This window comes from Pelodiscus sinensis, chromosome 24, assembly GCF_052426305.1.
Source record: "Pelodiscus sinensis isolate ZL-2025 chromosome 24, ASM5242630v1, whole genome shotgun sequence".
Classification (NCBI taxonomy): domain Eukaryota; kingdom Metazoa; phylum Chordata; order Testudines; family Trionychidae; genus Pelodiscus; species Pelodiscus sinensis.
Window position 1 is genome coordinate 25,848,687 of NC_143075.1, and position 15,993 is coordinate 25,864,679.

Below are 15,993 nucleotides of genomic sequence, written 5' to 3' on the forward strand. Positions count from 1 at the left end.
GCCGCGCGAGCAGCTGGGCATGGGGCACCTAGCTCGGGGCAGCCTCCGCCGGGCTCCCCACTCGGGGATGGGGCTCTGCTGTGGCTGAGCCCGAGCGCCTGCCAAGCCCCTGAACTCCGCTCCAGTGAGCCAGCTGCTGGGAGCAGCCACCATGGCTGTGGCCTGCTCCACCAGGCTCAGCGTCACCAGCCGCAGCTGCCCTGCCAGCACCCTGCCCCACCCAACCCTCCCAGCGCCCCAGGGTCAGGTGCAGGCTCCGAGCAGCTGGGCGCGGGGCTCCCAGCTCGGGGTGGCCTCCACGGGGCTTACCGCCTGCTCCTCCTCAGGCCGGAATGCCACCCCTGACAATGTGCTGCCCCAAGCACCTGCTTGTTTTGCTGGTGCCTAGAGCCGGCCCTGCCAGGAAGCAGCCCCAAGGGGTTTTCTGTGGTCACACCCCGTCACAGTCTGCGTCTGTGAATGATGTCAGACATGGTCAGATACGGCCTTGCCTTTGTGAAGTCTAGGATTGCCCTTATAAACTCTATTCTCTGAACTGGGGAGAGAGTTCATTTGTTGTCATTGATCAGGAGGCCTAGCTTGTCGAACACAGCTTTGATTAGTCTGACCCAGCCTCTATGTGGTCCCTGGAGCAGCCCTTGATGAGCCAATCGTCGAGGTAAGGGAACACCTGAACGTGATGCCTGCATAGGAAAGCTGCCATGAACTTAATGAAAACCCAAGGTGCTAAGGAAAGGCCAAATGGGAGAACTGTAAACTGGCAGTACTTCCTATGAAAGTGGTAAATTGCAGTGTGGAAGCACACATCCCTCATGCTGAGGACGGTGTACCAGTCACTCAGATCCAGGGAAAGGAATAACAGATGCCAGGGAGACTATGAGGAACTTGTGCTTCTTTATGAACTTGTTGAGATCACACAGGTCCAGAATGGGCTGGAGTCCGCCTTTGGCTTTCAGGATTAGGAAATAGCAGAAGCAGAAGCCCTTTCCCCAGAGAATTCCCAAGGAACCTTCTCCACTGCTTCTAGAAACAGCAGCATGTGCATCTCCTGAAGCAGAAGCTGCTTGTGAGAAGAATCTGGTTAGGGGTCTAACCAGGTAATTTTCATGGAGAAACAAACAATTCCCACCCAAAAGGAAGTCTATTTCAGATGCAAAGTTTTCAAGCTCTTTGTCTTTGGCTGTCTGGACACACCCAAGAGAATAGCCAGAGAACCCAGGAAGAGAAAGATCTTCCTTCGCTTGGACGGGTTTTGCCCAACATAAGAACAGTTTTAGGGTAAGTCTGCAGTAAGTTTTAGTGCTTTAGAACTAGCTATATGTTTTCTTTTATTTTAAATTTGTAATCTACTTTGCTTCGCCTGTTTTCACTTGCAACCACTTAAATTCTATTGTTTGTACTTGATACAATTACTTTTATTTACTATCAAGCCTAGTGTAAATAATTATGATGTGCTACTCTAAGGGATGCCTGGGCCTACAGGCCTGAGAGTTCCTTTGTTGCATTCAAAGCTCAATAAACCCTCCTGTTTTATGCTGGCTGGAAGTCGCTCTGTTCTGGAGAACAGGGTTACACTATTCCTTCTGGAGTGGAGTCCCTGGAGGTCCAGAGTGAGTGGACTCCCCAAGAGGGCCCACGGCAGAGACAGGTGTGCTGACGGCCCTAAGAGGTGCCATCCTAGGAGGCAGAGAGGTGGGCCTCTAGGAAAGAGTGGACTCCCTGAGTACGAGCTGTCGCACTGGAGGGGGTTCTGCACAGGGACTGTACAGGCCAAGTGTGAGCATGACTTGTGAGAATGTGACACATTCCTTTGGCTAAACTTTAGCACGGGACCTCCCCCTCTCTTACCTCTTCTTCTTAAGATATGGCACTTGTGACTAGGATTGATGCTGATGATGAGAGCTTTGAGAAGAGCCCATAAGGTGCTGACAGCTCCTGGTCATGGCTTACCCATGCACTGATAGCAGCAGTGTGCCGTGGACTAATGAGGCACCACTCAGTGCCAAGTTTGTCGGTGCATGCTCTGTTTGAGGGCTGAGTGCTGCCTCCATTAACAGGACGGTCTTTTTTATGCCCATTTCCCAAACGCTTTAAGCAAGAAGTGTGAGGGCCTCAAGATCCCCAAGCATTGAAGCCTGGAGACTCAGGTATGCCCAGGAGCAGAAGCAAACGGGAGGGAGAAATACCTCCCACTTAACTATCTGAAACAAACTAGTAAACAGTTTTTTAACTAACTAATAAGTAACTATAACTCTAAGAACTATACTAACTATGAAGAAAGAAGAAATAGCTACTGCACTTGCTAATAAGAGCAACGAGGAGTTCCAGCTAACCGTGAGTGGCCAAAAGAAGGAACCGAAAGGGGTGGGGGTTCAGCAGGGCTCTATACTAGGCACCATTTTAGTGCCACTCCGGGGGGAAGGGGGGAGGGCAGACTCATGTGCACACATGCTCATGTGCACACAGCCACTTAACTGAAACATATGAACAAACACTTACAGAAGAATGAATATTTCAACCTTGTAGGGAAAATGGTTAATTTATGGTTAATTTATTGGGTTAAGGCAGCTAATATGCATAAGGGAATGAAATAAAAAGCAGAGGACTTGTGGTCAGAGACCCCAAGCTTCATCCCTCACTCTACTACCCACTCACTACGGTACACTAGAAAGTCGAGTCTTCCTGTGCCTAATTTTTCCCCTAAAAATAAGTCTTATAATATTAACTTGATGACGGTTTGTGAAGCCTAATTTATTAATCTTATACAGTGTTTCGAGGTCCTTGGAAGAAAAGTACTAGGAGAACGGCAATATTTTTATGTGAATCCCAGAGATGCTTATGATATTTAATCGAGCACAGATTATACTGTTGTATGATTTAACACAGATCAACGTCATCCCCTTCAAAATAAACAGTCAGGTAATCTCAGTAAGAGATTCTTTTGTCCTCATTTGGCTAGATTATCATTCAGACTCCCACAGAAAGTCTCTGTACAGATTAACCAAACCAAGATTTTATAAGTGTAAGTAACACATAGGCATGTTAGTGAGCCAAGAGTAAGCTGTGTGAGTGGGAGTACAATTAAAATGTCTTTTTTACCTGCAGGGAGGCTGGTTTTCTGAATGACAAGCTCTGGGAGTTTCCAGCAGCCACTGTCCTCATCCCAGATGGACTCACATTTGATCTTATCTAGGTTGCTGTAGTTACAGTCACGCCGTATGAGGGGCTGCACCTGATCCAGAAGTTGCTGAAAGAGCAAGCAGTCCCGCTCTTGCCGGCGGATGGTGGCAAGATAATCAATCTTCTCCAGCTCGAACTCTGATTGCAAGTCTTTGATTTCAGTCTCAGCAGCTTGCAGCTAGGTCACCAAAAGGAAAGGGTTAATTGTGATGAGAACACAGAGAACTCTAGATGACTGGCACAACAAGAATGACTGCGCAAGAGTAGTGGGAAGAAAGGTATGAGAAGAGTTTGAAAAATCTGGACTGTTTACTTTAGAGAGTAAATAGTTCATCAGAAGAAGTGGGTTGTACCCACAGAAGCTCATGATACCATCTACATTTTTTGTTAATCTCTAAGGTGCTGCAAGACTATTCATTTTTTAAGCTTTTCCAGTTACAGACTAACAGTTACCCCTCTGATACTTTAGCGAGGACACTAATAAAGAGAGGGTATGATCTAAGTTTACATTACATGAATAGTTCTGAGAAAGAGGATTGGGAAGAGAGGGTTCCTCACCCTGTGCAGTAACAGAGGTTCTTTGAGATGATTGTCCCTGTGGGTGCTCCACCGTAGGTGTTTGGGTGCTGTTGTGTGCCTAGTCATACATTTTTGGTAGCAGTGCATTCCAGTGGGCTGCGCATGCTGAACAGATGGCACACGCAGTGCTTCCACTAACAGCGGCGGATTTGGGGCAGGGCGAGCGGGGCGGCTGCCCCAGGCCCCGCGCTTGCAGAAGCCCCGCACATGCGCCATGTCAAAGGTGGAGGCCCCACGAAATTGTGCTGCCCGGAGCGCCGTAGTGCTCTCATCCGCTCCTGGCCACTATGCATGCAGAGCAACTGTCCTCTCAGTTCCTTCTCTGCCCCAGAAGGAGAAACCAACAAGTCTGAAGCAGAGGGGAGGAAGGGAGAGTGGTGGAGCACCCACAAAGAAAACCATCTTGAAGAACCTCTTACTTTTCAAGGAGTGTACCTGTGGGTACTCCACCTTAGGTGACTAAGAAGCAGTACCTGTGATGGAGGGGGACTTTGGTTAGCTATTACTATGCACAGCACCTAGAATGGTGTGTTCAAAGTGGGTACCCCGAGGGGTGGGAGGGTGGGTGGCCAGAGCATAGTGACTAGCAAACATGTGAGTGGAGGACCATGTTGCTGATCTGCATATGTCCATGAGTGAGATGCTGCGTATATAGGCTGTAGAGACCTCCATGGCCCTGACTGAATGCGCCCATAGGCAAAATAGAGGTGCTTGGCCATAGGTGGAATAGGCTATTTTGTTATAGTCTAGATATTCTCTCCTACATATTCTCTGGGTAGAAATAGGCATGTCCAAGGATCTCTCTGTGGTGGAGACAAATAACCTGTTTGTCTTGTGGATTGGCTTAGTTCTAAGTAAAAGAAAATTGCCCAATGGACGTCAAGAGTCTCCAATGCAGCCTCTTTGCTATCAGTGTGAGGCTTTGGGAAGAAAACAGTACGTTTATGGGCTCATTACAGTGGAATGGGGTGGGAACCTTCGGGAGGAAGTTAGAGTAAGGCCAGAGAACAATCTTGTGGAATCTTGTGGAATGCTGTGAAAGGAGGGTCTGCCATGAGAGCCTTGATCTCACTAAATCTCCTAGCAGATGTGACAGCTATCAGTAAGACCACCTTCATAGAGAGGTGGTGCATGGGGCATGTTGCCATAGGCTTGAATGGTTTAGAAGTGAGAGCTCGAAGAACCAAGTTGAGATCTCAGGCTGGGACAGGAGGCCTCGTTGGTGGGTAAGTATTTTGTATGCCCCTTAGGAAACATTTGGTTGTTGGATGGGTGAAGGCTAATTTATTATTAATAGGTTGATGAGAAGCCATAATGGCTCCTTTAGGGAGCTGAATGACAGCCCCGATTCTTTCAAATCTAGGACATATTGTAGAATGGTAGACAGCAGTACTATGGCTGGTTCGAAGCTTCTTTGCTCTATCCACCATGAAAATCTGCCATTTGTAAAGGTAAGATTTTCTTGTTGTTCTACGGCTGTTCAGTAAGATTTGTTTGACTTCATCAGAGCATGTTGTTTCTCCTGAGGAGAGCCGTTGAGAAACCATGTATAGAGATGGAGTGCCTGTAGTCTCAGCAAAGATGCCTGCCCTCCTGAGTCAAGAGATGAGGAAGCAGCAGGAGGCACCATGGTTGTCTCATGGACATTTGGAGCAGGTAAGTGAACCAGGTCTACCTCGGCCACTCTGGGGCGATAAAGAAGACTCTGATCTGATTTTGTTCACCACTTGATGGAGGAGCAGGATGGGAGGGAAGGCACAGAGAAACCTTGTTCCACTGTATTATAAATGCATCTCCCAGGAAATGTGTGCCAATGCCCGCACATGAACAATATTGTGGACACTTCTTGTTGTCACTGGTTGCAAACAAGTCCACTGTGGGGAACCCCCATTGGGTGAACAGCTGCTGCAGGATTCTGGGGTCCATTTCCCATTCATGGTTGTATTTGAAGTTTCTGCTGAGGTCATCAGCAGTGAGATTGTCACTGCCCAGCAGGTAGGAGGCCTGCAGGTATATATCATGTGTTATGAACCCAGTCCAGATGCGGACAGCCTCCCTGCATAGCTAAGATCTGGCCTCCCCTTGTCTGTTGATGTAAAACATCGTGGCCTGCTTGTCCATTAAAATCTGGACCGTGCTTTTGTGTATGCGATGTAGGAAATGTTGGCATGCATAGAATACTGCTCTGAGTTCCAATACATTTATGTGCAGCTTGGATTCTTGTGGTAACCACTGATCTTGAGTCATGAGCATAGGCGTGCGCATGGGGTCTCAGGCTGGCTAGCAGCTGCTGGAGGTGGAGGGGGATTTGTGACGGGGTGCCACAGCCCCTCACTTTAAATTCCCCGGGGCCATCTACGGGGCACTGTGGGGCAGAGAGAGCACATGCGCAGCGTTGCAACAGGTAAGAGGGGAGATGCCCGGGCATAGCGTGACATCACGGCCTGAGAGTTTAAAACCACACGGTCTAGCTCCAGAAGCAGCTGAGGCCCGACTACAGATGCTGGCCTGAGCCATTTTTGTGCCCCGAGCCCCACCCATCCCGGAGGCACTGCGCAGCACCCCTGAGGCACCCAGGGCACCCCCACCCAACCCGCCTGTCCCGGCAGCACCGCGCGGCGCCCCGAGGGCACCCCTGCCCATCCCGGCAGCACCGCGCGGTGCCCACCCGGCCTGGCAGGACCGCACCCCCAGGGCTAGGGCCTGGCCGGCCTGTAGCTTGGGTCAGCTCTGACTCCAGCCCTGCAAATTGGAATGCAGAAGCTGAAGGGAAGGGAAGAAAGGGAAGGGAAGGGGGAAAAATAAGAGGAAGGGGTGGGAGCGGAAAGGGCTTGTGCTGAGGGGAGGGGGGCAGGTCAGGAGAAGAAAGGGGAAGGCACCAAGGGACAGGGTAGAGGAGACACAAATGCCAGGGGGCCAAGTGGAGACAATGAGGAAAAGAGCAGGAGGGGAGGTGTCAGTGGGAGAGGGGACAGGGTGATGCTGGGAGAGGAGAGGGTAAGGGTATTAGAGGTTAGAGGGGGGAGGGGGAGGTTCTGGGAGAAGGCTTGAAAGAAGGGGTGGGCATGAGGAAGGCAGGGATGGAGCAAGGCATGTGTGAGGGCACAGGGGCATGAGGGGAATGGGGGCAGAGAGTGGTGAGGGGATGGGCATCAGGGAAAAAGAAGGCAAAGGGGCAGGGGCAGTGAGGGAAGGGGGAGGCACCAGGAGGGTGCAGAGGTAAGGGAAGGTGCAGGTGCCAGGGAATTCTGGGGGTGAAGCAGAAGGGCAGACACCTGCAGAGGAGAGACCAGCACCAGAGGAGAGAGACAGGGCAGGTGTGTAGAGGGAGGTGTTAGGAGAGGGTATGAGAAGGGGTAGCTCACATGATCAGAGTGGGGCTACTGGAGGAGTGGGCACAGGGGGGAGAGAAGGGCTGATGGGGGGGCAGGTCTCAGGAAGGCTGAGGGCAGTGAGAAGGGCAGGAGTCAGGACAGCAGAGGAGGGTGAGGGGTTGGGGGGCAGCAGGCACCAGGAGAGCTGAAGGAGCAAGGGGAGGAGACATGGCAACAGAGGGAAAGGGCAGAGGTTTATGAGGGTACATCTACACCACAGCGCTAATTCGAACTAAGCTAATTCGAACTAACGCGTCTAGAACTAAAAACTAGTTCGAATTAGCGTTTTGCTAATTCGAACTAGCATGTCCACATTAAGTGGACCCTGAAGCGGGCTTAAGGATGGCCGGAAGCAGTGCCGGCAGGGCATCAGAGGAGGACTTAGAGCGTGGAGATGCTGTCTCAGGCTAGCCGAGGGCAGCGCTTAAAGGGTCCCGACCCCCACCCCGGACAGACAGTTCTCAGGGGTGCCCCGCTTGCAAAGCAGTCCTGGCTTGGATTGCCCGGAGTACCCACACTGGGCACATCACACCACTCGGCCATCAGCCCGGCTGCACTTGCCGCAGGCTGCCATCTGAGGAGACGGGGCAATTGGGGGGCTGCAGGAGAGCTTCCACCCCCAGAAACCCGCAGAGCCAGCCCAGTCCTCCCCATCGGGGGCTCGTATCCCATTCCTCCCTCACCTCCTTCCACTTACCCTTCCATAGCCCCTTTTCTTGATGTACAAAATAAAGGACAATTGTGTTCAAAAATTGAATCTGTCTTTATTGAACAAGACAATAAAGGCTGAAAGAGAGGAGGGCAACTAAAATTATCAGGGGTTGGGAACAGGTCCCATATGAAGAGAGGCTAAAGAAACTGGGACTTCTCAGCTTAGAAAAGAGGAGACAGAGGGGGGACAGGATAGAGGTCTCTAAAAGCAGGAGTTGGGTGGAGAGGGTGCATACAGAAAAGTTCTTCATTAGTTCCCATAAAGAAGGACTAGAGGACACCAAAGGAAAGGAATGGGTAGCAGGCTTCAAACTAGTAACAGAAAGTTGTTCTTCACAAAGCAAAGAGTCAACCTGTGGAACTCCTTGCTGCAGGAGGCTGTGAAGGCTACAACTAGAACAGAGTTTAAAGGGAAGTGAGATCAAGTCATGGAGGCTGGGTCCATGGAGTGGTATTAGCCAGGGGGTAGGAGTGGTGTCCCTGCCCAAGGTTTGTGGAAGGCTGGAGAGGGATGGCACGAGACAAATGGCTTGGTCACTGTCTTCGGTCCATCCCCTCCAGGGTCCCTAGGTTTGGCCACTGTTGGCAGACAGGCTACTGGGCTAGATGGACCTTTGGTCTGACCCAGGACGGCCATTGTAAGCTCAGGGTTCAGGGTTGGGGGTCTCAGTGGACCCCCTTGATTTTCATGCACACCTGCTCCTGGGTGGCCAGGCTGGCAGCTCTCCTGTCCTAGCTGGCCACTTTCCTGTGCCTAGTGCGGAGATCGTGGACGAGGTCCACGATGTCTGCACTAGCCCAGGCGGGTGCCCGCCTCTTGCGGTCCCGGGCAAGCTCCCGGGAGCCACCAGCCTGGTCCCGGGAAGAGGGGGAGGGCTGGGGGGCATCGGGTGGCTGCCTCTAGCCATGCCAGGTGCAGGGTCTGCTGGCTGGGTGCTAGCAGGCTTGCACCTGGCATGGGCACCGTAGCCAGCCCGTGCCCCTTTAAGGGGTCTGGGGCCGGGAGGGGGGCAGTAGAGTTTCCCTGGTGTTGGCCAGAGTTGCCACCAGGGAAAGCTGGGGAGGGCTAGCCTCCCACTAGTTCGAATTAAGGGTCTACACAGCCCTTAATTCGAACTACTTAATTCGAACTAGGCATTAGTCCTTGTAGAATGAGGTATACCTAGTTCGAATTAAGCGCTCCTCTAGTTCGAATTAACTTCCTGAAGGAGGATGGTCTCATGAGATGGGTCTCTGAAGAGGGATGGGGAAGGTGGGTGGGAGGGTATGTCTACACTACAAAGTTAATTCGAACTAACAGCTGTTAGTTCAAATTAACTTTAATAGGCACTACACATACAAACCGCTAGTTCAAACTTAATTCGAACTAGTGGAGCGCTTAATTCAAACTAGGTAAACCTCATTCTACGAGGACTAACGCCTAGTTCTAATTAAGTAGGTCGAATTAAGGGTTGTGTAGCCACTTAATTCGAACTAGTGGGAGGCTAGCCCTCCCCAGCTTGCCCTGGTGGCCACTCTGGGCACAACCAGAGAAACTCTTCTGCCCCCCTCGTGGCCCCGGAGCCCCTAAAGGGGCACGGTCTGGCTATAGTGCCCGTGCCAGGTGCAAGCCTGCCAGCACCCAGCCAGCAGACCCTTCACCTGGCATGGCACGAGCCAGCCACCTGCTGCCACCCAGCCCTCTGCCTCTTCCCGGGACCAGGATGGTGGCTCCCAGGAGCCTGCCCAGGGCTGCAAGAGGCGGGCGCCCGCCTGGTCTAGTGCAGAGATCGTGGACCTCATCCAGGTTTGGGGGGAGGCCTCCAACGTCCATGACCTCTGCACTAGGCACAGGAAGGTGGCTGTCTGGGGCAGGATAGCTGCCAGCCTGGCCACCAAAGGCCACATGTGAACCCAGGAGCAGGTTTGCATGAAAATCAAAGTGGTCCAGTGAGACCCCCGACCCTGAGCCCTGAGCTTAGAACAGAAGAACAGGCGTACTGGGTCACACCAAAGGTCCATCTAGCCCAGTAGCCTGTCTGCCGACAGTGGCCAACACCAGCTACCCCGGAGGGGATGGACCAAAGACAATGACTAAGCCATTTGTCTCGTGCCATCCATCTCCAGCCTTCCACAAACAGAGGTCAGGGCCACCGTTCCTACCGTCTGGCTAATAGCACTCCATGGACCCAACCTCCATGACTTTATCTAACTTCCCTTTAAACTCTGTTCTAGTTCTAGCCTTCACAGCCTCCTGCAGCAAGGAGTTCCACAGGTTGACTCTTTGCTTTGTGAAGAACTTTCTTTTATTAGTTTGAAGCCTGCTACCCATTCATTTCATTTGGTGTCCTCTAGTCCTTCTATTATGGGAACTAATGAAGAACTTTTCTTTATGCACCCTCTCCACACCACTCATGCTTTTATAGACCTCTATCATATCCCCCCTCAGTCTCCTCTTTTTCAAACTGAAAAGTCCCAGTCACTTTAGCCTCTCCTCATATTGGACCTGTTCCAAATGCCTGATCATTTTAGTTGCCCTTTTCGGAGCCCTTTCCAAGACCAAAATATCGTTTCTGGGGTGAGGAGACCACATCTGTACACATATGTGGGTGTACCATAGTTTTATAATTCCCCTCCTCCTTCTTCCCCTGGCTTCCCCCTTCCAGCTCCCTCCACCTAGGTTTCCCCCTCCCCTCTCCCACCCGCTCTCTTCCCTCTCCCACCTCCTTTTCCCAGTCTCCCCAGAGGTTAGTCCCCACCCCCCAACCCAAGTTTTGTTCAATAAAGAGAGTTTCTATTTTTGAACACACGTGTCCTTTATTTTTTACATCAGGAAGGGGGGCTAGGGAGGGGTAAGTGGAAGGAGGTGAGGGAGGAAGGACTGGGATGGCTCTGCAGGCTCCTCAGGGTGGAAGCTCTCCTGCAGCCCCCCTATTCACCCCTCCGGATGGCAGCCTGTGGCAAGTGCAGCTGGGCTGATGGCCAAGTGCTGTGATGTGCCGAGTGTGGGCATTCAGGGCACTCCAAGTCAGGACTGCTTTGCTTTCCCTCATCGAGTTAGAGAAGCAAGCAGGGAACCCTGAGAACTGTCTGTCTGGGTGGGGGTCGGGTTCCTTTAAGCACAGCCCTTGGCTATCCTGAGACAGCAGCTCCACGCTCTAAATCCTAACCTGATGCCCTGCCAGCACTACTTCCGGCCATCCTTAACTTTGGTTCAGGGTCCACTCAATGTGGACATGCTAGTTCAAATAAGCAAAATGCTAATTCTAATTAGTTTTTAGGTCTAGATGCACTAGTTCGAATTAGCTTAAGTTAGATCGAATTAGTGCTGTAGTGTAGACATACCCTTAGTCCCTTTGGTTCACTGAATCGGCCACTATGGAGTTAGGGGCCAGATGCGAGAACAGGAAGTGAGCCCCTCTGGGGCAACATAGTATTTGCAGACCAGTAGCATTGCAGACCAGTAGCATTCCTTGAAAGTAGGAATAAGAGATCCTCCAGAAAAGAGCTTTATTCCGGAGGATCGCGCCAGCCTAGACGCTTTTTTTCCAGCTTTTCTCCAAGCCGGAAAAAAAGCGGCGGACATGTTTATTTAAATCCACGGGGGATATTTAAATCCCCCACGGATTTCCCTATCCTGACTTACCTGATTTGCATGGCTTTTCCGGAAATTGTGGCCAGTGTAGACGTAGCCTGGGAGTCTGACTAGTGAGACCTTCAGAACATCAGCCACTCTTCTGTACAGCTCGTGGAAGGACTTAAAGTCTTCCCCAGCTGTGGGAGGCAGAGGCACCAGTGTGTCATCAGGGGAAAAAGACGAGATGTTTGTAGGTGGGTGCGAGGAGACCATTAGATTCATCATCACTAGGAGGAGTCTTGTCCTCTTCCAGGCACCAAGATGCATCTAAGGATGGTATAAAGGCAGCCCTGGATGGTACAGGTGGGGTTGGTTGAAGCTGAATCTGTGGTGGTTGCTGGACTGTATAGGGGCCCCAAGGATCCCAGTATGGCCAGTTGGCTGGCATAGGCATTGGAGGTGGGAGCCACTGGGGTGGTTGCCATTGGGGTGCTGGTTGCTGCATTTGCTGCTGCTGTTGCAGTTGAGGTTTCTTAGGTGAAGAGTGCCTTGGTGTATGAGCATCGACGAGAGGTTCATCTTCCTCATTGCTCGATAATGGCAGGAGTGGACAAAGTAAACCTGCGGGAAGTACCATCAATGCCAAATAATGGAGTGGTTGGCACGAACATCATTCTGAGCTCCTCAGCTGTTCTTAACACCAGTGGCACTGGTGGTAGCGTAGATGGCGGCACTACAGCTATTTGCGGTGCGGACAGTGCCAACTAAGCAGTAAGCAGTGGTTGTTTATGCTTTCTCGGTACTGGGGATGGCATGGGTACCAACAGTGTGGTGTGCACCTTAGCTTTTTTTGGTGCTGACAGAGCGTCTACATAAGGCATTTTCAACTTAGCCTTCGTACGTGCCAAATCAGAGGCAGACGGTGCTGGCGGTGCCAATTTTGACTTAGGCTTCTCCAGTGCCCTGGCAGCTGCCTTTGTGAGGTCCTTGGACCCTTAGGAACTGTTAGATGTTGACATTCCCAGTACCTCTGTGTCTGGTGCCCTAGACTGGGTCAATGCAGAGGGTATTTTAGGTGCTTGCCCCCTTTTTTTGAGGAGGAGTCACCTTACTCGAGGAATGAGACCTCTTCCTGGACTGGTCCACAAAAGAGTCTCTAATAGCAGAGGCAGATGAGGCTGTCTTCTTGGATATAGCACTGGAGAGAGCTGCTGAGGTAGGGTAGAGAGCTCAGGGTCAGAGGCTGGCCTTACTGTATTTTCCAGGGAGATCAACTTGAGCTGCAGCTCCCTGGCTTTCATGTCTGGGCCATCAACTGCTTGCAGTGTTGGTATTGAGCTGGGGCATGTCCTGGCCCAGGCACCAGACACACTATGAGTGCCTGTCCAAATCAGGAATGGAGAGCCTACAGAACAGGCAGCGCTTGAAGCCTGGGGAACCTGACATCCCAGGGCGAAGAGATTGCTAAGGCAAAAAATAGTGGCCTTAAAAAGGAAAAAGGGAAGAAAAGTCTTTTTTAAAAAAAGAAACAAACACTAACTCTTTCTAGTTATTACACTATGAAACCTATGAAGAACAGGTATCTATGCTAAACTACAATACAAGAGCAATAGAGAAAAAATTTTTTGTTGGCGCGTACAGCAGTTCCAACCAACACTGGTGGCAGCGAAGAAGGAACTGAGGGGATGGTTGCTGCACATGCATAGTGGTGGCGCTGCACGTGCTGTCTGATCCACATGCGCAGCCCACCGGTGGGCACTGCTACCAAAAATCTCCGACTAGGCACGCAGCGGCGCCCAAAACAGCTAAGGTGGAGCACCCGCAGGGACACTCCTTGAAGAAGAACTTCTATTTTCTCTGTCTCAGAACCCAATACAAGAGGACTTTCAATGAAACTGAAAGCTGGTAAATTCAAAACAGATAAAAGGAAATACTTCTTCACAGAATATGGAATTAGAATGTGGAACTCACTGCCACATGAAGTTGAGGGAACAGATAACTTACAAATCTCTAACTATTAAGAATTAGGATGAACTCCTCTGGGGGCAGATTATCCCACGTTTCTACTACAATGTTTATTGCCTCTTTCTTTGATATATCTAGTGGTGGCTCCTACTGTAGTCAGGATCCTGGACTAGATGGACCTTGGGTTTGTTTCAGGCTTGAACACCCTGTATTCCTGTGATATCTCCATGCATTTAGGATCTTCCATCTCAGTGGTACATTCCCACATTTGAATATATTGGCCTACACGTACACACATGGTTTGGAGGCCCTTTGGTAGTCATGTACTATATCTTTAAAGCTGCATGTTGTCAGAGTGTCTGATTTTCTGAATGGCATCACTTTGATGGGCACAATTTTGCATTTACAATTATTTATTTCACAGGTATAATGAAGCACAGTAAATCGAGACAGACACCTAATTTCTTCAGCATCAAAAGCACATGCTCCTGCCATTTCAGTTGCTGGAAGAAGCTGTGCCACTATAGAGAATGATGATCGATCTCTCTCTCTCTCTCTCTCTCTCTCTCACACACACACACAGACACACACACACACACACACACACACACAAAACCAATTTATTAGTTAGGCTGCAAGTCAAAGCAGGAAAAATCTGGAGATGGAGAACAGCTCACCCTGACCACTCTCAATAACCCCCAGTCCTGCTCACTCTGCCATGTTATAAATATATGTGAGTAACCATACAAATCATATTAACATTTAACATGTGGATAGCACTTTCTTCTGCAGCTCTCAGAGATCTTTACAAAGGTGAATGAAAATCAATGCTCTCAGTTATAGATGGGGAAACAACTTGTCATAGCAACGCCAAGTAGATAATTCAAGTTTCCAGTATCCTGGTCTGTTTTTCTATCCAAGCAGACTTAAAGCATGTCAAATTGGGATTGGTCCGGCCTTGGGCAAGGGGCTGGACTTGAGGGCCTTCTGAGGTCTGTTCCAGCTCTAAGGTTCCATAATTCTATGATTCTATATATTTGATTTGTAGGTCATTTGTTATGTTCAGGTGGAATAAGACAGTGGGAATTTTCTGTTTTAGCAATTGTGAGGTTTTGATATGAGCAACGATAATTTAATATTTAAGATTATCAAGAGACTAAAGTAATCAAAATCCACAACTAATTCATGTTTTGCTGGTTAACAAAAATCAGTTTGAGAGACACAGAGATGCCCGAGTCATTCCAGAAACATGTTGGCTGGGGCATCTCATTACCACCATAACAAAAGTAGAAGGTAAAGGAGGAAAGAAGGATGAGGGGATAGAGTATAAGAGTAAGGGGCACCTCCAAGAGTAATCTCATGGGATGCTTCCCAAATCATAGCTGTATAAAGAGATAACTGCTTAGTTAGGTGTTACCTTCTTCTGCATCTTCTCCAGCAGCTTACTTTTGGCTCGCACTTCTTCTTGGATGGAGTCATAGACATTGAGCAGGACCCAGTCACTGCTGTCCTCATCAAATTTCTGTAGAGCTGCCACCAGCTGCTTTTTCCGTTCATCTGCATATTTTTTCCGGTGTTTGTGCTTTTCCTTCAGGTCCTTGTTTTTGGCTTGTTCTCCTCCAACTACCTGTTGTTCCAGCATGTGCAGCCTGGGAAAATTGGACATATTTCTTAGATTGGTAGTATATGGGAACATTGGCACATATGCCAAAAAATATAATAAACAGACAGGCTATGTCTAGACTGGCATGATTTTCCGCAAATGCTTTTAACGGAAAAGTTTTTCCGTTAAAAGCATTTGCGGAAGAGTGTCTAGATTGGCACGGACGCTTTTCTGCAAAAGTACTTTTGTGCACAAGCATCCATGGCCAATCTAGACACACTTTTGTGCAAAAGAGCCCCGATCGCCATTTTCGCGATTGGGGCTTTTTTGCACAAAACAAATCTGAGCTGTCTACACTGGCCCTTTGTGCAAAAGGACTTTTGCCCGAATGGGAGCAGCATAGTATTTCCGCAAGAAGCACTGATTTCAGACAGTAGGAAGTCAGTTGTTCTTGCGGAAATTCAAGCGGCCAGTGTAGACAGCTGGCAAGTTTTTCTGCAAAAGCAGCTGCTTTTTTCAGAAAAAACTTGCCAGTCTAGACATAGCCACAGTGTTTTCTGTTGGAGTATTTGGATTTGTTGACCTAAAAGGTGAGTAACAATGGGGGGGGGGGGGGGCGTTGTTTTCAGACTTACTTTATGTTGTGACATTTACCAGATCATAGACTCAGTGTAAGTATTTTTATATACATACTGAATATAGTCACCCTCAGGTACAGCTGGAAATAAGAGACGTCACTCACCTTGTGCATTAACTGGTGTTCTTCAAGATGGGTGTCCCTGTGGGCACTCCACTGTAGGTGTTTTGGTGCCCCAGACCAGAGCTTCTAATGAGAACTTTTTGGCAGCAGTACTCCCCCTGGGTACTGGCGCACACACGCAGCACCACTCACAACACAATGAGTGTGCTAACATCCACGTTATCAACAGTTACTTCAGTTCCTTCTCTACCATGGACAGATGTTAAATCTCCAAAACAGATGGGAGGAGGGCAGGTCATGGAGCACCCACAAGCACACCTATCTC

At 49.8% G+C, this 15,993-nt stretch overlaps 1 protein-coding gene across 11 annotated transcripts in view; it reads right to left on the minus strand.

The window, feature by feature from the left end:
* Positions 1–15,993, minus strand: part of KIF17 (kinesin family member 17) — a 149,569-nt gene that overhangs the window by 33,119 nt on the left and 100,457 nt on the right. For all 11 annotated transcript variants that reach the window (XR_016347804.1, XM_075906578.2, XM_075906577.2 and 8 more), the window contains 2 exons: positions 14,783–15,014; positions 3,100–3,358 (listed from right to left, as the gene is read on the minus strand). Coding sequence is in view for 10 of the 11 variants with exons in the window: in XM_075906578.2 (XP_075762693.2) it covers positions 3,100–3,358; positions 14,783–15,014 (491 nt within the window). In the remaining variant the exon portion in view is untranslated. The remainder of the gene's footprint in view (positions 1–3,099; positions 3,359–14,782; positions 15,015–15,993) is intronic.